The sequence below is a fragment of the Caenorhabditis remanei genome, chromosome III (genome assembly GCF_010183535.1).
Source record: "Caenorhabditis remanei strain PX506 chromosome III, whole genome shotgun sequence".
In the NCBI taxonomy this organism is placed as follows: domain Eukaryota; kingdom Metazoa; phylum Nematoda; class Chromadorea; order Rhabditida; family Rhabditidae; genus Caenorhabditis; species Caenorhabditis remanei.
Genome location: NC_071330.1, coordinates 11,615,994 through 11,633,980, shown reverse-complemented (window position 1 = coordinate 11,633,980; position 17,987 = coordinate 11,615,994). Strand labels below are relative to the sequence as shown.

Below are 17,987 nucleotides of genomic sequence, written 5' to 3'. Positions count from 1 at the left end.
TGAACAGAATGATTCGATGTTATATAATCAAAGTTCTGAAGAATTTCACTCTCCAAATCGGTCCTTATCTTTAGCCATTCCATATCCGTATCTCATAACTCCCAATTCTTCTCTCTTTCCTGTTCTTGATTTCTATTTTACAATTGTTTTCTCCATCCACTGATCATTTTCCTATTTAAGAACTTGTAATCAACGCTATCATGTCTGCTGAACAACCTGCCCCCGATCCTGCTCCAGTTGTTGAAGCTGCTCCATCTGAGCCACTCATCTACTACACACTGACTTCGTGCGATGAACAGGAAGTGAAGATCTCTTCACTGGCAATTCAACAGTCGAAAACTCTCGACGATCTTGTCGGCAATCTTCATTTTTCTGAGGTAGGGAAGCCTACGGAACCAATTCCCATGGAAAAGATCACTAAAGCCACTTTGCTCAAAATTGTCGAATGGTGTGAGAAACACAAGGGAGAGTCAATCCCAGTCGAAGACGACACTGTCCAGAGAAATACCACAACCCCGGAATGGGATGAAGAGTTCCTCAATATCGATAACGATGAGCTCTTCCATCTGATCCTCGCTGCGAACTACTTGGATATCAAACAACTCATGATATATGCTTGTAAGAAAGTAGCTTTGATGGCCAAGGGAAAGTCTCCGGAAGAACTCCGAGTTATCTACGGCATTCCAACTAATGAAGAAGACGAGGCTGCGGAGAAGGCTGCTGCCGAGCAGAGAAAAGCCAAGGAGGCTCAAAAAGCTGCTGCAGCTGATGCTGAAGCCGAAAAAGTCGAGGAAACTGCTCCTGGCGCATCTACCTAAATATATGTTGAACATGTTGTTTATTCATCGTCTGACTAATTCCGATCTGTCTACCTCTTGAATAAAGTCAATTGTGCCGAAATCAATGCCGTTTTTTTATAGAAGGGGTTTGGGCTTCTCCATAGCATCAGTGCCTCAGAATTGGTTTTGCGATCACCCCGGTATTTAAATCTTCAAGACAAGCCTTTCATTCAACCCTCCAACTCAATATGACCAACTCATTAAAATCCCCGATTCCTTAAGCCCGGGATTAAATTCATGTTTCTCTTCTTCCTCTTCACTATCATCATTTCCGTTCTATCGACGCACTCTCAGGACAACACTCTCTAACTCCCCTTGTCTTCTTCTTTAGTTTCCATGACAACTCAAAGTAAAAACCCGCTCATCACGAGTTGAAACGCGCGGCGTGTTTCGAAACATCCATGTTTTCTTGTCAGCTGTTTTTTACCGTTCATAATCATCTTTCCCGTCACAGTTTCTGTGCTTAAACATCTGCATATCCATATTTCAGTGCCTATATGTCTTATCAACAAGAAGAGGGTCACGCCACTCCGCCGAGACAGTACACACTACAAGCGGGAAAGATTGGAGCCGAAGAGTACATTCAAATCTCTGCCGTGGCCATTCAACAATCTCTAACTCTGAAAAATATGACTGAAATGTTGAATCTAAACGAAGTGATTCCAATAGAAAACATCGACGCGAAAACGCTTCGGAAGGTTGTTCAATTCTGCGAGCACCATGCGGGGGAGCCAATTCCTGTTCCAAAGTCTAACGCTTCCGACACTGTGATTCCGGATTGGGATGCTGATTTCTTGAAAGTTACCAATGCGGAACTCTTCTTCCTTATGAATGCGGCTGACTACTTGCATATAGATTTACTCATGCAATATATTGGCAAGAAAGTTGCTCTTACGGCCGAAGGAAAGTCTCCAATGGGGATTAGTAAGATGTGGAAGATTCCCACGGATGAGCAGGAAAAGGAGGCAAGAGAAGCGGCAAATGTGAAGAGAATTCTGGCGGATACAGTTGAGAAGGCGGCTAAAAAAACAGTTACTGGAGAGCAACAAGGCTCTGGAGTCTCTTCTTCACTAGAGCAATAACCTCATATCATATCATTCCTTCTCATCTGAAATCTGATATACTGCACTCCTTTTATGAAACCTCTCAATAAATATTCCCTCGTTTTCGTGGCATATTGATAAACCTTGTGATTTTATTTACTTGTGATACCAGAATAAAATAACAAGACTAAATTTGAAACGAGATTTTTTTTGAACATTCCAACCGAATCTTTTTCAAATTACGTCCAGATGTCAAAGCTGGTGTATCTGTCTGTAGTTCTACATATGTGTCCAGATGGTCGTTGTCTGTAACTGATCATTTCTCCAAATTTTCAAGAGTGTGAATTTTGGTATGATGAGTGTCAGTTTGTCCGGATGTCCACATATTTTGTACTTAATTATCATCAAATCTTCTACATATCGATCTACATGTCTCGCCTCAAAATCCCTTATTTTCTAAAAGGCCACTGTCTGTCTACAACTCATAAACTCGAAAAAAAACTATTCATGTACCCGTAAAAATATCACAACCAAATCAATCACAAAAAGAAATCACAGAAATTCGAAAGGCATAATGGCAAGGGGGGAGGAAGAAACACAGGTAATCATAGGCAAATTAGGAAAAAAGAGAGAAGAAAGAAGTAATAATTAGATGGCGGAGTCAAGCAGAATTTGAAAGTTGAAGGGAGGAATAGGAAAATATTACCATTGGCAACAAGAGCCTTCCAAATGGGGAGAATGAAAAAGAAAAAGATATCGGGAAGAGAGGGAGAGGCAAATTGAGGGTCGAACTATCTTGAACTATCTTCAGGCAGTATCCGATGTCTCACCATTCACCATCACTTTCCTCCTCTGAAGTCGTTTCACCTCGAGGTGTCTCCGGTCGAGAAGTTTCCGGTAGAGCAACTGCCGGTTGCACTTGAGGCAGAGGTCGACTAACTTCCACTGGACGCCAAAATGCATCATCAAGCAGTGGTAAGTCGTCATCTGAATTCGGAGTCCGAGGCCTTGGGATCACTTCGATCACTTCCTTCACTCTCCACCCACAATATGTTGCTTCTTTTCCGGGGACCAGACTCGGGGTGGCAACCGGCTCGATTCGGGCTCTGAGGTCTCTGAAAAAGGTAAATTTAGTAATAAAATAAATCATTTCAGATAGAATCCTTACCCATCTCCGTGTCCCTTGATTAAGTCCAAATCTGTTTGGACCCAGGAGAATTTATCGTCTTCGAAGAACTTGACTTCTCCGTTTGACGAGCTGAGCATACACTCGTCAAACGGGTCAAAAACCACAGTGAACTGAAATAATAAACGTTTCAATGAGAAATTTTAGGGAGTTAAGCAACAGAAATCGCCAAAACGATTGCAACGCAACGAAGAGCGGGCTGTGGCATGAAAACTGATTCTAAAAAATTCAAACTTATGCATGTTATGTCAAATTGCCCAGTATCTCTTATTTTGCAGTAAACTACATTCTTGTACAAATTCCCCGTAAAGAACTATAAGCTGGATAGCAGCAGTGTGTACTTTCTGCGTGGTTGACATGGTACCCCCATTTCCATGATCTACAACTGTTTGGGAAGGGTTCCGACAAAAAATTTGTCAACTACTTAAATAAAGATCTAGATTATTTCTATAACATACCACAAAATTAAAGCGATTGAACTATTTGTGGACTCGCGGCAAGCTTTTCAAGTTAGCCGATTTCATTTGACTCCGAAGCTATTTGGATACTTCTACCTTTTTTCTCAAGTTTCCCTTATTCCTACCGGTTCTGGCTTCTCCTCAACTTCCACTGGCTGCTCTTCTTCTCCATCCACCAAATATTGTTCTTGGCCTGGTCTGGGAAATGGAACATCCCATCCGTGGGGAACTGGAGCAGGCCGTCGTGAGGATCTCTGAAACAAAAAAAGAGTACAAAAACCGGAACAGACCACCTATCAAGAAAATAAAAGATCAGTCTGAAAAATCGGCAAACTAATTCCTTAAAAGACTTTTCCTACTGAAAAGATGAGAAATCAATCTTCAAGAATAGATGGAAATTCAATAGATGCAAAAATATCAGAAAAAGAACAGTCACTAGTAAGATGGATTGCATTAAAGGAGGAATAAATTAAAAACGAAGGAAAGAAAGGAGAAGAAATGCAAATTCATGAGTGTTCTCCTTTTTGTGTGGAGAAGGAAAATTAATGGGACACCGGGAGATGAAACAAAAATAAACGGGTAGACAATGGAACCAGAAGATAGACTAGATCGACACTTTCTCCATTTTCTGGTTTACTTTTTAGTTTTAACTCTCATGAATGAGAAAAGAACATGTAAGTAACACTCGGAATGAAAGATGAAACAAGTCAGTGTGCTTTTACTAGTCCTTATTAATTAGTAGGATGTAGATACGTTACGACTTTCTTCGAATATCTAGAATAGAACAAAAATGAAATTCTAGGAAAAAAGTATTGAGAGGACAGAGTGTACAACCGGTATAATTCATCAAATTTCATGTAATATTTTTTCAACTGACTATGAGGCTTACTTAGAAGAATTGTGTAAAAAAGAAGACCAGACATCGAGTGTCTCATTATGAAATTGGAACTTTTAAATTCTGAAAGGGAATCACGAAGTCAAAACTGTTTCGTTTTTGTTTTCAATTCATATATCTTGTACCCAAAAATCCCCAGATCTCTATTACTGAATCCAACAATTTTTCTGTGCGATATCTCCCATCTGGTACTGTTTTGTCGACAAAAACTGAGATGTTTTAACAAACTTTGAGCTCGTGACAAACTCTCGAAATCTGCTGATTGAGCAATAAAATCTCAATTCTTGGCTAGTTCTTCGTTTTTTGGGTTTTGACTATATTTTTCAAATAATAAGTAAATCTGTTCACATGATAAAGGTATCTAACTTTTTAACTCATTGGAACTTTTCCCCACAGAAATCTTCCAGAAAACCATTTTGCAGATTTATTAATAGTAACTATCACTTCTTCCACTCATAATTCTAAAAATCCGACTTGTACCTCAAAATGATTAATTACAATAATGTAGGCTTCAATTCCATCCATTTCCCCACCAAATTTCAAAACACCCCTACATTCCCTTACCTCACAAACCTCCCCATATCTTCTTCTGGCCTCTCTTTACCCTTCCAAAAGAACATTCCCCTCTAAAATAATAAAAAAGAAGAGAAGTGACCCCTCGTCTTTCTTTCATCCAATATTTTTCTAATCTGTTCTAATGGGGGAGCATAGAGACAACCACAGATGTAATGTGATACCACTCTCTCTATGAGCATCTCTTGCCTCCGTGTCTACGAGGCTCTTTTTCTTCATTTGATGGAGTAATGCAAAAGAAAAACGAAGGAGAGAAATGACCTTTTGCAAAACTTGCAGAGTGCTCATTTCTCGTATATCAGAGGTCAGCCGGAAACATACGAATTTGCAAAGCAAGTCCCGACCCTAGAGGTCCTGGATGTTTTGAAAAATAGGATACAAATTGAAATCCCTCCACCTGTCTCCTTATTGGAGCACAACTGGAGCACAATTAAGTCGGCGCCACCCTCTCATTAACTCCAGTTCCAATCCAAGTCTGAGCAAAACCAGTAATTTAAATTTAACCGGGAGCCAGCATATTCCAATAGGCACGTATTATTGGAAAATGAAGGGAACGAGATAGGGGGAGGAAGTCATATCTGGACTCGGATTAAAGGATATAATCCTTTCGTTTCGAAAATGTCGGAAGGTAAGCCAGTATGCTCAAAATTTTTGATAGAGAAATGGAAAAAGCTTTTGGAATACTGAATGAGAGAAGTCGGTTTTGTGGTGGTTGGAACTCGAAAATTAGTGATATTTGACCGTGTCTCCTAGCACCAAAGTTAGTTAAATTTCGATTACCTTTTTGTACAGACTAGGGAGATATGATCTGTGAAAGTAGCAACACTCTGTGACAACGACCTCCGTAACTTCAATCGGGTGTACCTGACTAGGGAAAGTTTTTTCTGAATTGTTCTTAACTACAAAAACAAAGTTCTAGACTGGAACAACAGGGAACGTATATTTTTGAAAATTGTTAAGTATCTGGATTCAACTCTTAAAATTGGTCAATTTTCAGCAAAAATTCAAAACGCGTGTTATTGTCAATCAGTACATATTTCAAGTATTTTAACTAAAAGGTTTTTAAAAAACAAACTAATTTATAATTTCTGATTGGAAAACCAAGAATACCTCCAAATTATTTTAGACCGAAAGTACCCAATTAACATACTAATCTCTAGAGCCCCTCTTCCTTTTCCAAAAAATCTCTTCTTCTCCATCACAAGAAAAAAACGATTCAATCCCCTTTCTCTCCAACAGAAACACCATATGTCTTTCTCACTTTTTCCATTGAACACACACGCACATTTGAACTATGTCTCTCCCTCTCCACTTCTCCCCCGACTGCATTCGACCTCCAGTTGAAATGATAATAACAGAGAAAAGATGGAAAGAGTGGGCTACTTCTGATACTGATAACAACAAAAAAAGTGGCAAAGAAACTCAATTCCCTCACAATTTTTATATCATTTCTCTCCTCGAAAAACCCATTTTCCGTTTTTGATTTACTTTATGACTTTCGAGAAGAATGGGGAAAAGAGGTGAGTCTATCTATTGGGTACATCTACACATGTTGGTGGTGGTTACCTCGTTTGGGAGTTTTATTGGGAAGGCTTAACATTTGTCAAAAGTAGAGATGAGTATAGTTTCTGGAAAGCTCTCAGCGAGGGGATACTAAGATCTTCGTTTATTTTTGTTTATAATGGAACACTGATTGAGAACTGCGTCGTTATAGAACTTTAGCTTGATAATTCTGGAAATCATACCCTTGTCCAATAGTGCTTTCCTCCAAACCCCTCGTCAGGTATGAACGTTTTCAACACCAAAGTGTAATCACTCGTATTCTTTCTTTTTTCAAATTCTCTCTGCGTCTCTAACTCCTACGTTATCTCTAGAATCCTTGACGAACAAAGTTATGTTTCTCTTTGTGTAACAGATAGGGGAGAGAGAGAAATGTTTTCATTTTTTCGTGAACGAAGAAATGGTAGTGGTGATGACCTCGATCGTATCAAGCCGCTTAGTTATTTTGAACTTAGAACATGGGCTTATGATTTGAATTTTTATCTCTGGCGCCTCCGTGACGCTTCGACGAAATGCTTGTTCCCCTTGGAGTACTGATAAAAGAGAGACCACGGGAATAACTCAACTAAACACATTTTTGAATCACAACCCATAGACCTCCATGTTCCAACCGCCAATGGAGACCACCGTGAGAGAAAACCCCGCTCTTTCACAACAGCCGCCCTTCCGCTCTCTCCTTCTTTCATCTGTCCTCTACCACCTATAGTGAACGTGAGATATTTTTGAAGGTGTGTCACGCTTTTGCTCTCACGGGAAAAAAGGCGCGATTTTCAAAAAAAGTTGACTTTTAACGGTTTTTTTTGGAAAAAGGAAGATGATAATAGAAGAAGCAGCGTTGATATCAGGAGAAGAAATTTCAGAGGCATAAAAAGCGAAAACAAAAACAGTTCTAACCTGTCGACTGCGTTGGCGGGATGGGATGATGTCTCTGGAGTGACTTCGCGGTGGTGAGGTTGGATCAGATGGCGGACTTGTAGAATCCGACAGGGATTGAGGTTCTCCTGATGGCTCTTGCCCCCATTCTTGGTTTGCATAGTAGCGGGGTGCCGGACGTTGTTCGGAAGTGCTTGGACCGTCACTGGACTCCGAAAAATCGAGTGGAGGGAATCCGAATCCGAATCCACGATTTATTTGGACGGGTGGCGGGTTCTGAGCTCTCTGTTCTCTGCGTCTCGGTTCAGTATGTGGAGATTGACGGAGAGGTTGACTCTCCCGGTGTTCGACTTGGCGATCAGGATCTGAAACAAAATCAATTTTTTGATATCAATAAGCTAGAAAAACTCACTTTGCCTTTCAATCCTTGTTCCTTTGATCTCGTCCAGCGAATCCCAGGAACCAGAGTTCTCTTTCTGAAGATTGGAGTTAGAAGGGCGTTGAGAAGGTGTGGATGGTCCTGGTACATTTCTCAACGCCTCAATCTGACAGCGAGAGGGACCGAGTTCATTTTCAAATCTTCGATCGTTCCTCTGGCGAGGTGGACTTTTTCGACGAGTTCTCACGGTTCTCGAGGAGGCTCCATCAAATCGGCATCCAATTTGAATTGAGTCGAAATTGTCGTAACCTGATGTTGAAGTCCCAGGTTGATCTCGATTTGAGGGTCGGCTGCTCTCAAAGGAGTATCTTCCATCGTTCCTCGGTCGTGGGGGACTTTGGCGACGGCTTGACCCGGTTCTCGAGGGGGCCTGGTTTCCATCAAATCGGCCTCCAGTTTGAATTGAATCAAATTGTGATGAACTTCCAGGACGGTATGGATTCGAAGGCTGGTACTCCTGGTGATATCCTTCATATGGTTCTTGGAAACTTCTGGAATTTTCGGAATATCTCGAGTCGAGTGGCTCCTGATAAGTGTCTTGCCTCCTGCCATATTGTGTCGGAGGACGATTATGTTGGTGGCTCTGTTGTGAACCCCATCTCGAACTCGAACTTCCTGATGATTGTGGAGCTGAAACACAAATATATTTGACTGGAAAAATGGAACTGTAAGCTTTCTGAGCATAAATAGCTTCGAACAGACGCTTACCTTAACCAAATTCTAATAAAACTCACCTTCATTTTCAAAATTTCTGGGATTTTGGGGTTCTTGGTACGACAGGCGAGATCCATAGCCATTCCTGGAATCTTGATAAGGATTCCGATCGCTGTTTCGAAGTGGTGATGATTCTTCCTTTCTGGGATGATTTCTTCTGGAGTCTGAAAATATAAGACTGATTAGAATGAAGCAATTTGAAAAGTCTCACCTTGCTCTCTTGGATCGTAGCAATATCTCGATTCCTCTCTTGAGTATTCATGATTTCCATTGTAACCATCTCTGAATTGATATGGTCTCCCGTGTTCTTGAGAAGAACGATCCTGGTAGTTGTTCCTCACTCCTTCGCTTCTTCTGGAATCCTGATAATCTCCTCGATTGTACCCATTGTTATTTCTGGGAGGAGTTGATTCATGACGGTATCTTGAGTCATTCCACCAATTCTCCCGATTTGCATTATGTCCAAACTCATAATACGTTTCTGATCTGCTCGTCGACAGAGCTCCATGAAATGTGGGCTCAGTGGGATAGTGGTCTTGATCCCTTGGTCCGTGCCATTCTAGATTTCTTCTGGAATCCCGATAGGATTCATGGGAATATTCAAAATCGTTTCGGCTCGATGAAGGACCTTGGCCACGGTCCATGGCCACACTCCTCCGATTGTTCTGGTTTCCTCCTTGTCTCTCTCCATTCTTTTCCATTTTAGAAGCCTCCTCTCTCTTACGTTGCTTTTTCAGGCGACGTTTTGCACTTCTCGACAATTTCCCAGCTGAAAGAGAACTGGTATTTTTCAGGGCAATAAACTCAGACAAGGAATGTATTTTGAAAAGTGAGATTTTTCAAAAAATGCAATTTTTCGAGAAAATAGTTCATAATTTTTTGATTATTTTACCGTTCTGCCTCAAAAAATAGGCTTTACATCTATAATTGTGGCAAATTTCATGTAATTTTTGGAAAATATGTATAAAAATCATTTTTTGGTCATGAAATAGCACTATAGTTGCATCCTATCGTTCAAAAATTCCAAGTTTTCTCATGTGGTGGAAATTCAATTTCTCATAACTACTTCTGAAACAAAGCAGCAAGACTCAAAAGAACAAAACAAATCAAAAATAACTACTGCTCTTCAAAACTCTTTTTTTTTGATAAAGGTAGCCACACGAAATTTTTTTCCGAAACTGAAATGGTTTTTGTGAAAACAATTATAATCTGTTTTTAGCATGTTCTCAAGTTCGAAAAACAGTTTCGAATTGTTTTTGGAAAAATACGTTTCATATTTTTTCCGAAAACTACATGAAATGTGCTACAATTATATGTGATTTTAGTGACTAAGATTTCAAAAATCAACTTGAAACAACTTACCAGGTTTGGCATTGGTGCTGCTGGTTTGTGTGGGGGGAGCTGGAGTCGACGTTCCAGAAGTCGTTCGACTTCTCAGCGCTTCTCTCAATTGCGCCACCTCAATACGCAGTTCACTGACCTCTTTTTCCAGATTCCCGTCTGAAAAGCATTTAGTTTTGACTGGCTACTGTATTTTTCCAAAATTCTTTTGAAAAGTCTAATAAAATTTGAAATGAGTGCCTAGCCTGGGTTACGGTAGTTCCACTTTTGTAAACTTTAAAACTCACTTTGGGACGAAGATTCTCCTTGATGATTGGACATGGTGAGTACGGTAGACGAATGAATGGGTGGTCGAAGACACCTGGAAAAGGGTTACGGTGATAAAGAAAAAATAAGAGAGCATTAGAGGTCAAAGGGAAATACACTTTCTAGCGAGAAGAGAGGAAAAAAGAGAGATGTCAATCGATCACTCTTCACCATCAGTCTGCGTCTACTCCGATTCCAAAAAAAAAAGTGAAAGTGCGGCACGCGTGTTCACGGAGGGTGGCACTATCGGTACGACTCGGCTCGCACAGTTTATTACATTCGAACCGAAAAAGAAGGCATCAAGAAGGAAAGCAAAAGAGAGAAGGACAAAAGACACCGGGCTGCCGAATGCAGTGTTGCCGGCGGGTGGAGGCTCCTCCCTACTTGGCGTCGAGGGGGCGGGGTTTGGAGAATGGGTGTCCGGCTTGTCGAACTTCTCGGTGGGACAGTTTCCGGTAATTTGACACTTTTACTTTTTTATTGGGCCTCGAGTAGCCTACAGTTTGTATCTCTGAGCTACCGTAACTTTCTTTTTTTTTGTGAGTTAAAAATTTTCGAATTCATCAAAAAAGAGCTAATGTGAGCAATCATATTTTGGTAAACCAAGAGCTACAGTAATCATCGTTCAAAGTCACGAAGGTTTTGGCACACTGCCAAGTTACTTCAAACTGCTCCAACTATTTTGTTTTTTGATGGAACTTTGTGAAAACAAACAAATGTTTGGATTCAGCACAAAAAGAACTTTCGAATATGTATAAGCAATTATATCTGGTAGTTCTCAAAATTTACTACCACTAATTTAAAGGTACATAGCAAAATAACAAGTTAGCTTCCGGTATCTAGTTATTTTTTCAGCACAAAATTCAAATAAACTTTTCGAAATGTTTGCAGCTTCTCATCCGTCTAATTTAAAACTTCTGTCAGAAGAGAGCTACCGAAGCATATCTAAAACTAAAACAAGGGAAGACAACTACTACTGGGTGGTCTTTTTAGTCGTTTTTGAGAGAGTCGTTCTCTTGGTTCTCTCTAGAAAATTGCGGTTTTCTCTAGAGAATTGCTGAGAGAGTAACACAAAATTAAATTGAGGTTTTCTTTAAAACAACTTAGCTCGTTGCCGAGATTTTTTGAACCACTGTAATTTTAGATGATTTTAGGCCAACTTTCGGGAAATCAACATTTTTGCATTCAATTGAAAAATAGGTTTCAAATGGATAACCTCAAAACATTTTCTGACAGCGAAAACAATATTATTTGGTTGCACTCTCCTTCTCTCCCAAAAAGAAAGTTGAAAAAGAAGACATTTACGCTCGAATAAAGAAAACGAGACTAAAAGTTTGAAAAAAGAGAATGCGGGACAACACACATTTACACATATCAGGCTAATCTCTGACTCCTGGGAAACTGATGTGAAGGGGCGGAGTCTAGACTGAGTGGTAATTTGAATCTTATACTACATTAGGCTTATAGCCGTTATTGGTCTCAAGTAAAAATTATCATCACTAGCGCCGATGCCACGTCATACAAAACTTTTGTAAACATTGTTTTTTTAACCTTATTTTTCAAATCCAAATCAGACTTGCAAAATCTTGGCCCGGGTTCAAAAAGTGCGAACAGTTGTTTTTTTTTCGAAATTTTTTATAAATTTTTATCAAAAATCTCTCGTACGTTTGAGTTTTTATCGATATTTAAAAACATTGTCGACAACTTGACTTGTTTGCGAAAATCAAAAAAAAATTCAAAAAAGTTCAAATTTTTGTACTGAAACCTGGATTCGTATCCAAAATATTTCCAAAATAATCACCATAAACATGTCATTGTATAAGAAAACACACAGTTTGGAGGTCACATATGCTAATTGAGACTTTATTCAATCAGACATTTTCGAAAGTCTCTCTGTCTAGACATCAACTTCATCATGTCTCTTCCATACTTTTCCTCATTACACTTGTTACTTCAATCTCTTGGTTGCGTATGATGACTCCTTCTCTACTATTCATGGGTCCTTTACGCAACCGTTGCGTAATTTTAGTGGGGAAGATGAAGGCAACGGATTAGTGTGATCAACGTCAGACCGCTATTCCCGCATCTGTTTCTTTTGATTTACAACCGGGGTCAAACTCAATTACTGTCGTTTACGCCTTTTTGTTTGCTCAATTGATTTGTCTCCGCCGTTTTTGTACTCTGCATAAAATGAACGGTAGGAATTCCTTGATGAGAGGTTTAGGGTCAGCAGATTCTTTTAATTATTAATGATTCATGTTGACGTATTTTTCCAATTCTAATAAGGTGCATTGAACAATTAACTTCATAAGTTACTATTCTGACTGCAGACTCAATTTACTCCCCCTATCAACACCAAATCTTATCGATTGATAGTGTATGTCCCACAATCTACTATTTCTTATATCTTTCACCTCAACTTTTTTCTTTTTTCCAACTTCTATTGATCTTTCTTATTCCCCTCTAAAATTTCTCTTTTTTTCCAGATTTGATTGCTCTCCTCTTCTCGCCATCAACGCAATCAATGGATCTTCGAGAACGGCTCCCAAAGAAGCCCACGACGTAAGTGTTCGAATACGGATTTTCTGATGATTTTCATTTTATTTCAGCGTTCCCAAGGAAAAGAAGAAAAAATATCGTCGGAAAAATGGGTAAGTCATTTTCATAAATTGAGAAGAAGATCCTCAGCTGTACCTAGAACTATTTTTTTTATTTTCAGGAGACCGGGTCCCAAGAGAGGACCAGGATTTTATATAAATATGAAATACCGGTAAGCCAATTTTACAATTCTTTTCGATTTTCAAGTTATTTTTCAGAAAAAAGAAGGCCGAGCGACTGGCCCAACAGGCTGATGCCCAGCTGGCTCAGCAGCCCGCTGCTCCAGCTCCCACCCCAATGTATGTCTTGCATTAGTGTAGAACTGAACGAAAACTTGTATTTTGCAGCGTCCCCGTCCTCCAGCCACTCCCAGCCACAAGCCCACAGGCGCCACAGGCTCGAAAAAAGTAGGTTTCGCTGTTTTCTCACATTTTTCCGATGTGTTTCAGTTTAAACTAGCTGTTTTTTTGGTTAGAATACTCTTTTTCTATACAAATGGAATGCTCTTTTCGAAACAATAATTATTTTCGTTTTTTCAGAAAGCCGGGACGCAAAAGGGGGCCTGACTACTTCAAAAATTTGATGGATAGGTAAGTCAATTTAAGAATTCCGTTCGACTTTTCTAACTATTTTTCCAGACGACGTCGAGAAGCAGCAAAGCAAGCGGCTTCTCAAGTTGCTGTTGCTCAGTTGGCCCAGCAGTCAAGAGCTCCAGCTCTCGCGCCTGGGTATGTCTTGTATTAGTATCATCTCAGCTGTGCCCGTTTTAAGCAAGAGTGACTTAGAATACTGTTCATTATAAATATATAGGTATATATTATAAATATATAGGTGTAGATCAGTAGACGTTATAACTCCTTTTCTGTACAAATTGAATGCTCTTTTTGAAACAATAATAAATTTTGTTTTTTTCAGGAAGCCGGGACGCCCAAGGGGGCCCAACTACGTCCGCAATTTGAAATGGTAAGTCAATTTAATCATTTTCTTTGACTTTCAAACAATTTTTTCCAGGCGGAAGAAGGCAGGACCAACAACTCCACTCCCTGTTGTACAGTTGGGTCTGCAGCCAGCAGCGTAAGTCTCCCATGAGTATTTAATTTATCGACAAACTAATATTCTTCAGCGCCATCATCCCCCAACCACCGCCTAAAAGGAAGAGCAAAAAAGCAAACGCTCATAAAAAGTAGGTCTTTTGATTCTGAAAAATATTTTTCTAAAAACCAAATAGGTTTCTCACCTTGTAAACACAAACGTTATTTTTTGAAATGTTCTTTAATCATGATGGCTCTCCCTTTTCAGACAAAAAGACTCCTCGAAAGAAAATGGGCCGCCGCCTCCTCCCCCCTTCCACCCAGATGATGTCTTCCTGGTGTCAGAGTAAGCCTTTGCTTTAGTTATTTCTAATTGTTGCTAAAACTCTAGCAATTTTTAATAGATCATCGTAAGCTTTTCTATTTTTGAGAGGTAGCAATTTCGAACAACTCCTGAAGCTTTAGCAAGTTTCAGATTATATGAGTAATTTCAAATAAAACTTAAATTAATTTTCAGCCGACAGTTGAAATTGATGGAAAAGAAGGCTGCGACCAAGCCCGTCTACCGAGAAAACCGGCAGTACCAGAAAAGGTAATTTTCACTTTATAGAACTCATTCAACTTTCTTCTCTTCAGAAAGGCAGTCGTCCCAGCTCCACGAGTTACTCTGGATCGAGCTGGATCTCCGGATCGAGCTGATCCTCCGGTCGCAGTTGATGATCGGGCAAGATCTCCAGCAGCTGCAGATCTTCCAATCGATGTCGAAGATCGGGAAGGATCACCCTCTTCGGCAGCTCCACCAACAGCCTTTGTTGATCGGGATGTGTCTCCAAATGCAGCTGATCCTCCCATCGTCGACCCGGCTTCTCTGGTCGTTGTCGAAAATCGCGCTGTATCACCGAATCCAGTTAACCCCGCGGAAGATGGTTTTGATTCTGTTGACGAAGGTTCCAATGATGGCGGCCAGCTGTTGCCCTCCGGATCCTCGGACGCTCGCGATGAGTTTGTTGTCTACCACTCCGAGAGACCAGCTTCTCCTGTGAATGAGGAATCAGTATCAGCAGATGTGTTTTCTGATGTTCTTGATGCTCCAGTATGTCCTGGACCATCCATCTCAACTCCTGCTCCACGTGTCGAGGATCGATCGGAAACTTGGAATGGCGATCTTCCAATCGCTGTCGAGGATCTGGTTGGACCCTCAGCTGCTGCTGATCCTCCAGGCGTTGTCAAGGATCTGGTTTCATCAGCTTTAGTGGATCCACATGATAGAGATGATAATGCTCTTCCTCAGTCAACCGTCTCTCCGGCTGTCACATCGCTTGCCATAAAACCTGAATCCCATTCCCAAGATTCCAATGATGAAGACATCACTGATGTCCCTGGAACTTCTCAGTTTGCTGTAGAGGATGATCATGATACTGTGTGTGCCATCGATGGAGTCGATAAGATGACGACGGAGTCAATAAGAAGTGGGGACAAGGAACCGTTTCTCCACCATCTCAATCGGTTCCAAGTTGCCTCAAAACCATTCATGGGTGTATTCGCTGCAGGCGAAGAAAAGGCGTTTACTAATCAGTGAGTTTTGATTTTATGGTTGTTTTTGAAAAAAACCTTATTGAAAGCATTCTGACATGTAGTTCGTGGCGGGACGGCTTATTCAGCCTAGTCTGAACTTCAATTTCGTCATAAAAACTTATTGTTCTATTTTCAGAGAACTCACCCTTCACATCCACGAGGACGGACACGATTTTGAAGAGAAGTTGGACGGGCTGAGGGATATCCATCTCTTCAAAAATCGGGATGGTTTGCAAATGGTAATCCCTGAAGAGTTGAATCTGACTACCCTCATGGATTTCCTCCGTAAGTTGTTTATTCAATTCATCATTGAGAATTGAGTCATTTTCAGCACAAATCGAAGTTCCAGTCATAAACAGTTACACTCGTGGAACTGAAAAGATGCAATTGAGTGAGGTGGCAAGACTCATCAATTTACCTGAGGGCCAGAGGGAAGCACCTTGGAACTTGTTGAGTTTCGAGATGAGCCACACGGACTGCCGGTGAGTTTATTGAATAGTAGTTTCCAGGAAACTTTCAATTTTTCCAGGATCGCCAGAGATTTCAAGGAACCACTCTTCGTCCGCGAGAACTCCATCGTCAATCGCCTTGAGGAGAGGTTGAAAGAGGAGCTCCAAATCATTGAGAACCAGCTCCTGGAAGATCAAACCTTGGCCGAGAAGAAGAAGCTCAAGGAGGAGAAGGCGGCCATTCGTGTCCAGTTGAAGAGTATGCCAAAGTACCAGAAGTTTCTTCTGGTTACCATGGCCAACTCCTACACGGACATCCACGTGGACCCCTCTGGTACCTGTGTGTACTACCACGTGAAAGAGGTCAGTGTTTCTTTTTGTCCGGATGTACAATCATTGCTTTTCCAGGGTCGCAAAATCTTCTATGTGGCTCCTCCCACCGAGAGAAATCTGGAGATTTATAAAAGATATGAAGGAAGTAATCCCCCGGAGAAATGGATTGTGGAGGAGATTTTCGATGAGCTCCAGCGGGTTGAGATCAAGAAAGGCTACACGGCCTTCATCCCCGCTGGATACATCCATGCCGTGTACACTCCAGAAGATTCAATCGTCTTCGGAGGAAACTTCCTCATGGATGGACACATTGACCGCCATTTTGAGTGAGTTTTATTTCAATTTTCCAGAAACCTGAGTCAAAATCACAAAACTTCAAAGCAAATTCTTACAGGATGACGGCAGTCGAGGAGAAAGCCCTGGAATTCGGCCACATCGAAGTCGACAACACGTTCCCAAACTTCGAAAACGTCATGTGGCGGTATACCGATAAAGTGGTGAACGAAAGACTTCAAAGTGAGTGTTTCTGTAGTTTCGACATCTTGACATCAGGTATTTCAGAGCCCAATCCTCATTGGAAAGATGCCGTCGCCCCTCTACTCCTTCGCGAGAATCTCGACGAGGCTAAGAAGCCAAACAGGAAGCTTGGAACAAAAGTATGGTATTCAAAAACTGAGAGGATAAAGATTGTGGGACAACTGAAGAGGTTGCATGATGACTACGTAAGTGAATTTATTTATTATCATGTTCAGTTGGTCAAGTGCTTTCAGAAAAGTATAATTACGAGTTTGTTTTATGAAACTACAGCATACCTTGTTTAACGGACATACTGTAGTTTTCATTGCAGGAGCCTTCATGAATAAAATTTTGATATAGGAAAATTGGAGTAGGCACTAAAACTAGGAATCCACACCTTTGAATGAAATAAACTCTTCTGAAATCTCTCGATAAGCAAAGTTCAAATCTATATCTTTTAGTAAACTTTTTTCAGACCATCAGGAAAATGAGGGAAGACGGAGCAACTTGGGAAGAAGAACATGAGGCAGGACAACCATCAAAGAGAAGAAAACTCTGCAGAAAGGAATAAGTGAAGGTACTTTCCCTTTTTCTTCCCACCCCATCCCTCCATACTCTTCCCGTTTTCTATGTGTCCTCTTTGGTCTTCCTCTTCATTCCCTCGTTTCTCTTCATCCCTAAACTTCTAAATGCTCAGCTCCTCTCATTACTCCAGCTTAGCTCCTGTAGTCACAAACACTTCTACATCCACCCACTTCTCTTCCATTGATGATCATCTCTCCCCACATCCGCATCTCTGATCCTCATGTTCTCCCAACTTTTTCCCGATCGTCTCCAATTCTTCTTCGATCTTTTATCTCCACAGTCTTCTCAAAGTTCTACTCCAAAGCCTGAGAGACCCGCACCCACAAGGTCCAGCGTTGTGTTTCTCAGGCTCTGCTGCCACATTTCTTCGATTGTCATAACGAAGACCACGACATGTCAGCTTTTCTGCCTAAAAATGTCGTCCACTGAATCTCTTCCGTCTCTCTAAGCGACTCTAAACTCTCATTTTCCCAATTCAATTTCAAAATCCACTTCATTTTGTCGTTTTCTATTCAAATCATGGTCTTCTGTTCCCCCGACTAGAAATTATTCATTATTGTTGTTATATGCTTGTTGTCCACCATGAACTCTTTTCATAACGTATTTTCTCCTCTTCTGGTAATTTTCAATGATCCTCTCACTCTTTTCCCCCATCATCCCACCCATTAAATTG

General features: G+C 40.7%; 4 protein-coding genes across 4 annotated transcripts; 3 read left to right on the top strand and 1 right to left on the bottom strand.

The window, feature by feature from the left end:
* Positions 1-200: 200 nt before the first annotated feature.
* Positions 201-818, top strand: GCK72_010849 (uncharacterized protein; the record flags this gene model as incomplete). The annotated part of the gene is made up of 1 exon (XM_003111649.2): positions 201-818. One exon carries the CDS (start codon positions 201-203, stop codon positions 816-818), a length of 618 nt encoding a protein of 205 aa, XP_003111697.2.
* Positions 819-1,336: 518 nt separating this feature from the next.
* Positions 1,337-1,921, top strand: GCK72_010848 (uncharacterized protein; the record flags this gene model as incomplete). The annotated part of the gene is made up of 1 exon (XM_003111744.2): positions 1,337-1,921. The coding sequence occupies one exon, from the start codon at positions 1,337-1,339 to the stop codon at positions 1,919-1,921; it is 585 nt and encodes a 194-aa protein (XP_003111792.2).
* Positions 1,922-2,708: 787 nt separating this feature from the next.
* On the bottom strand, positions 2,709-10,242 carry GCK72_010847 (uncharacterized protein; the record flags this gene model as incomplete). The annotated part of the gene is made up of 9 exons (XM_053728065.1): positions 2,709-2,997; positions 3,051-3,181; positions 3,652-3,780; positions 7,449-7,792; positions 7,840-8,496; positions 8,601-8,744; positions 8,792-9,349; positions 9,943-10,080; positions 10,209-10,242. 9 exons carry the CDS (start codon positions 10,240-10,242, stop codon positions 2,709-2,711), a joined length of 2,424 nt encoding a protein of 807 aa, XP_053587642.1.
* Positions 10,243-12,751: 2,509 nt separating this feature from the next.
* GCK72_010846 (uncharacterized protein) lies at positions 12,752-17,300 on the top strand (the record flags this gene model as incomplete). The annotated part of the gene is made up of 19 exons (XM_053728064.1): positions 12,752-12,789; positions 12,837-12,878; positions 12,947-12,997; positions 13,044-13,124; positions 13,173-13,232; positions 13,365-13,415; positions 13,464-13,553; positions 13,741-13,788; positions 13,837-13,899; positions 13,949-14,008; positions 14,374-14,448; positions 14,493-15,431; positions 15,568-15,716; positions 15,763-15,913; positions 15,961-16,243; positions 16,289-16,539; positions 16,608-16,729; positions 16,775-16,935; positions 17,205-17,300. 19 exons carry the CDS (start codon positions 12,752-12,754, stop codon positions 17,298-17,300), a joined length of 2,811 nt encoding a protein of 936 aa, XP_053587641.1.
* Positions 17,301-17,987: the final 687 nt, after the last annotated feature.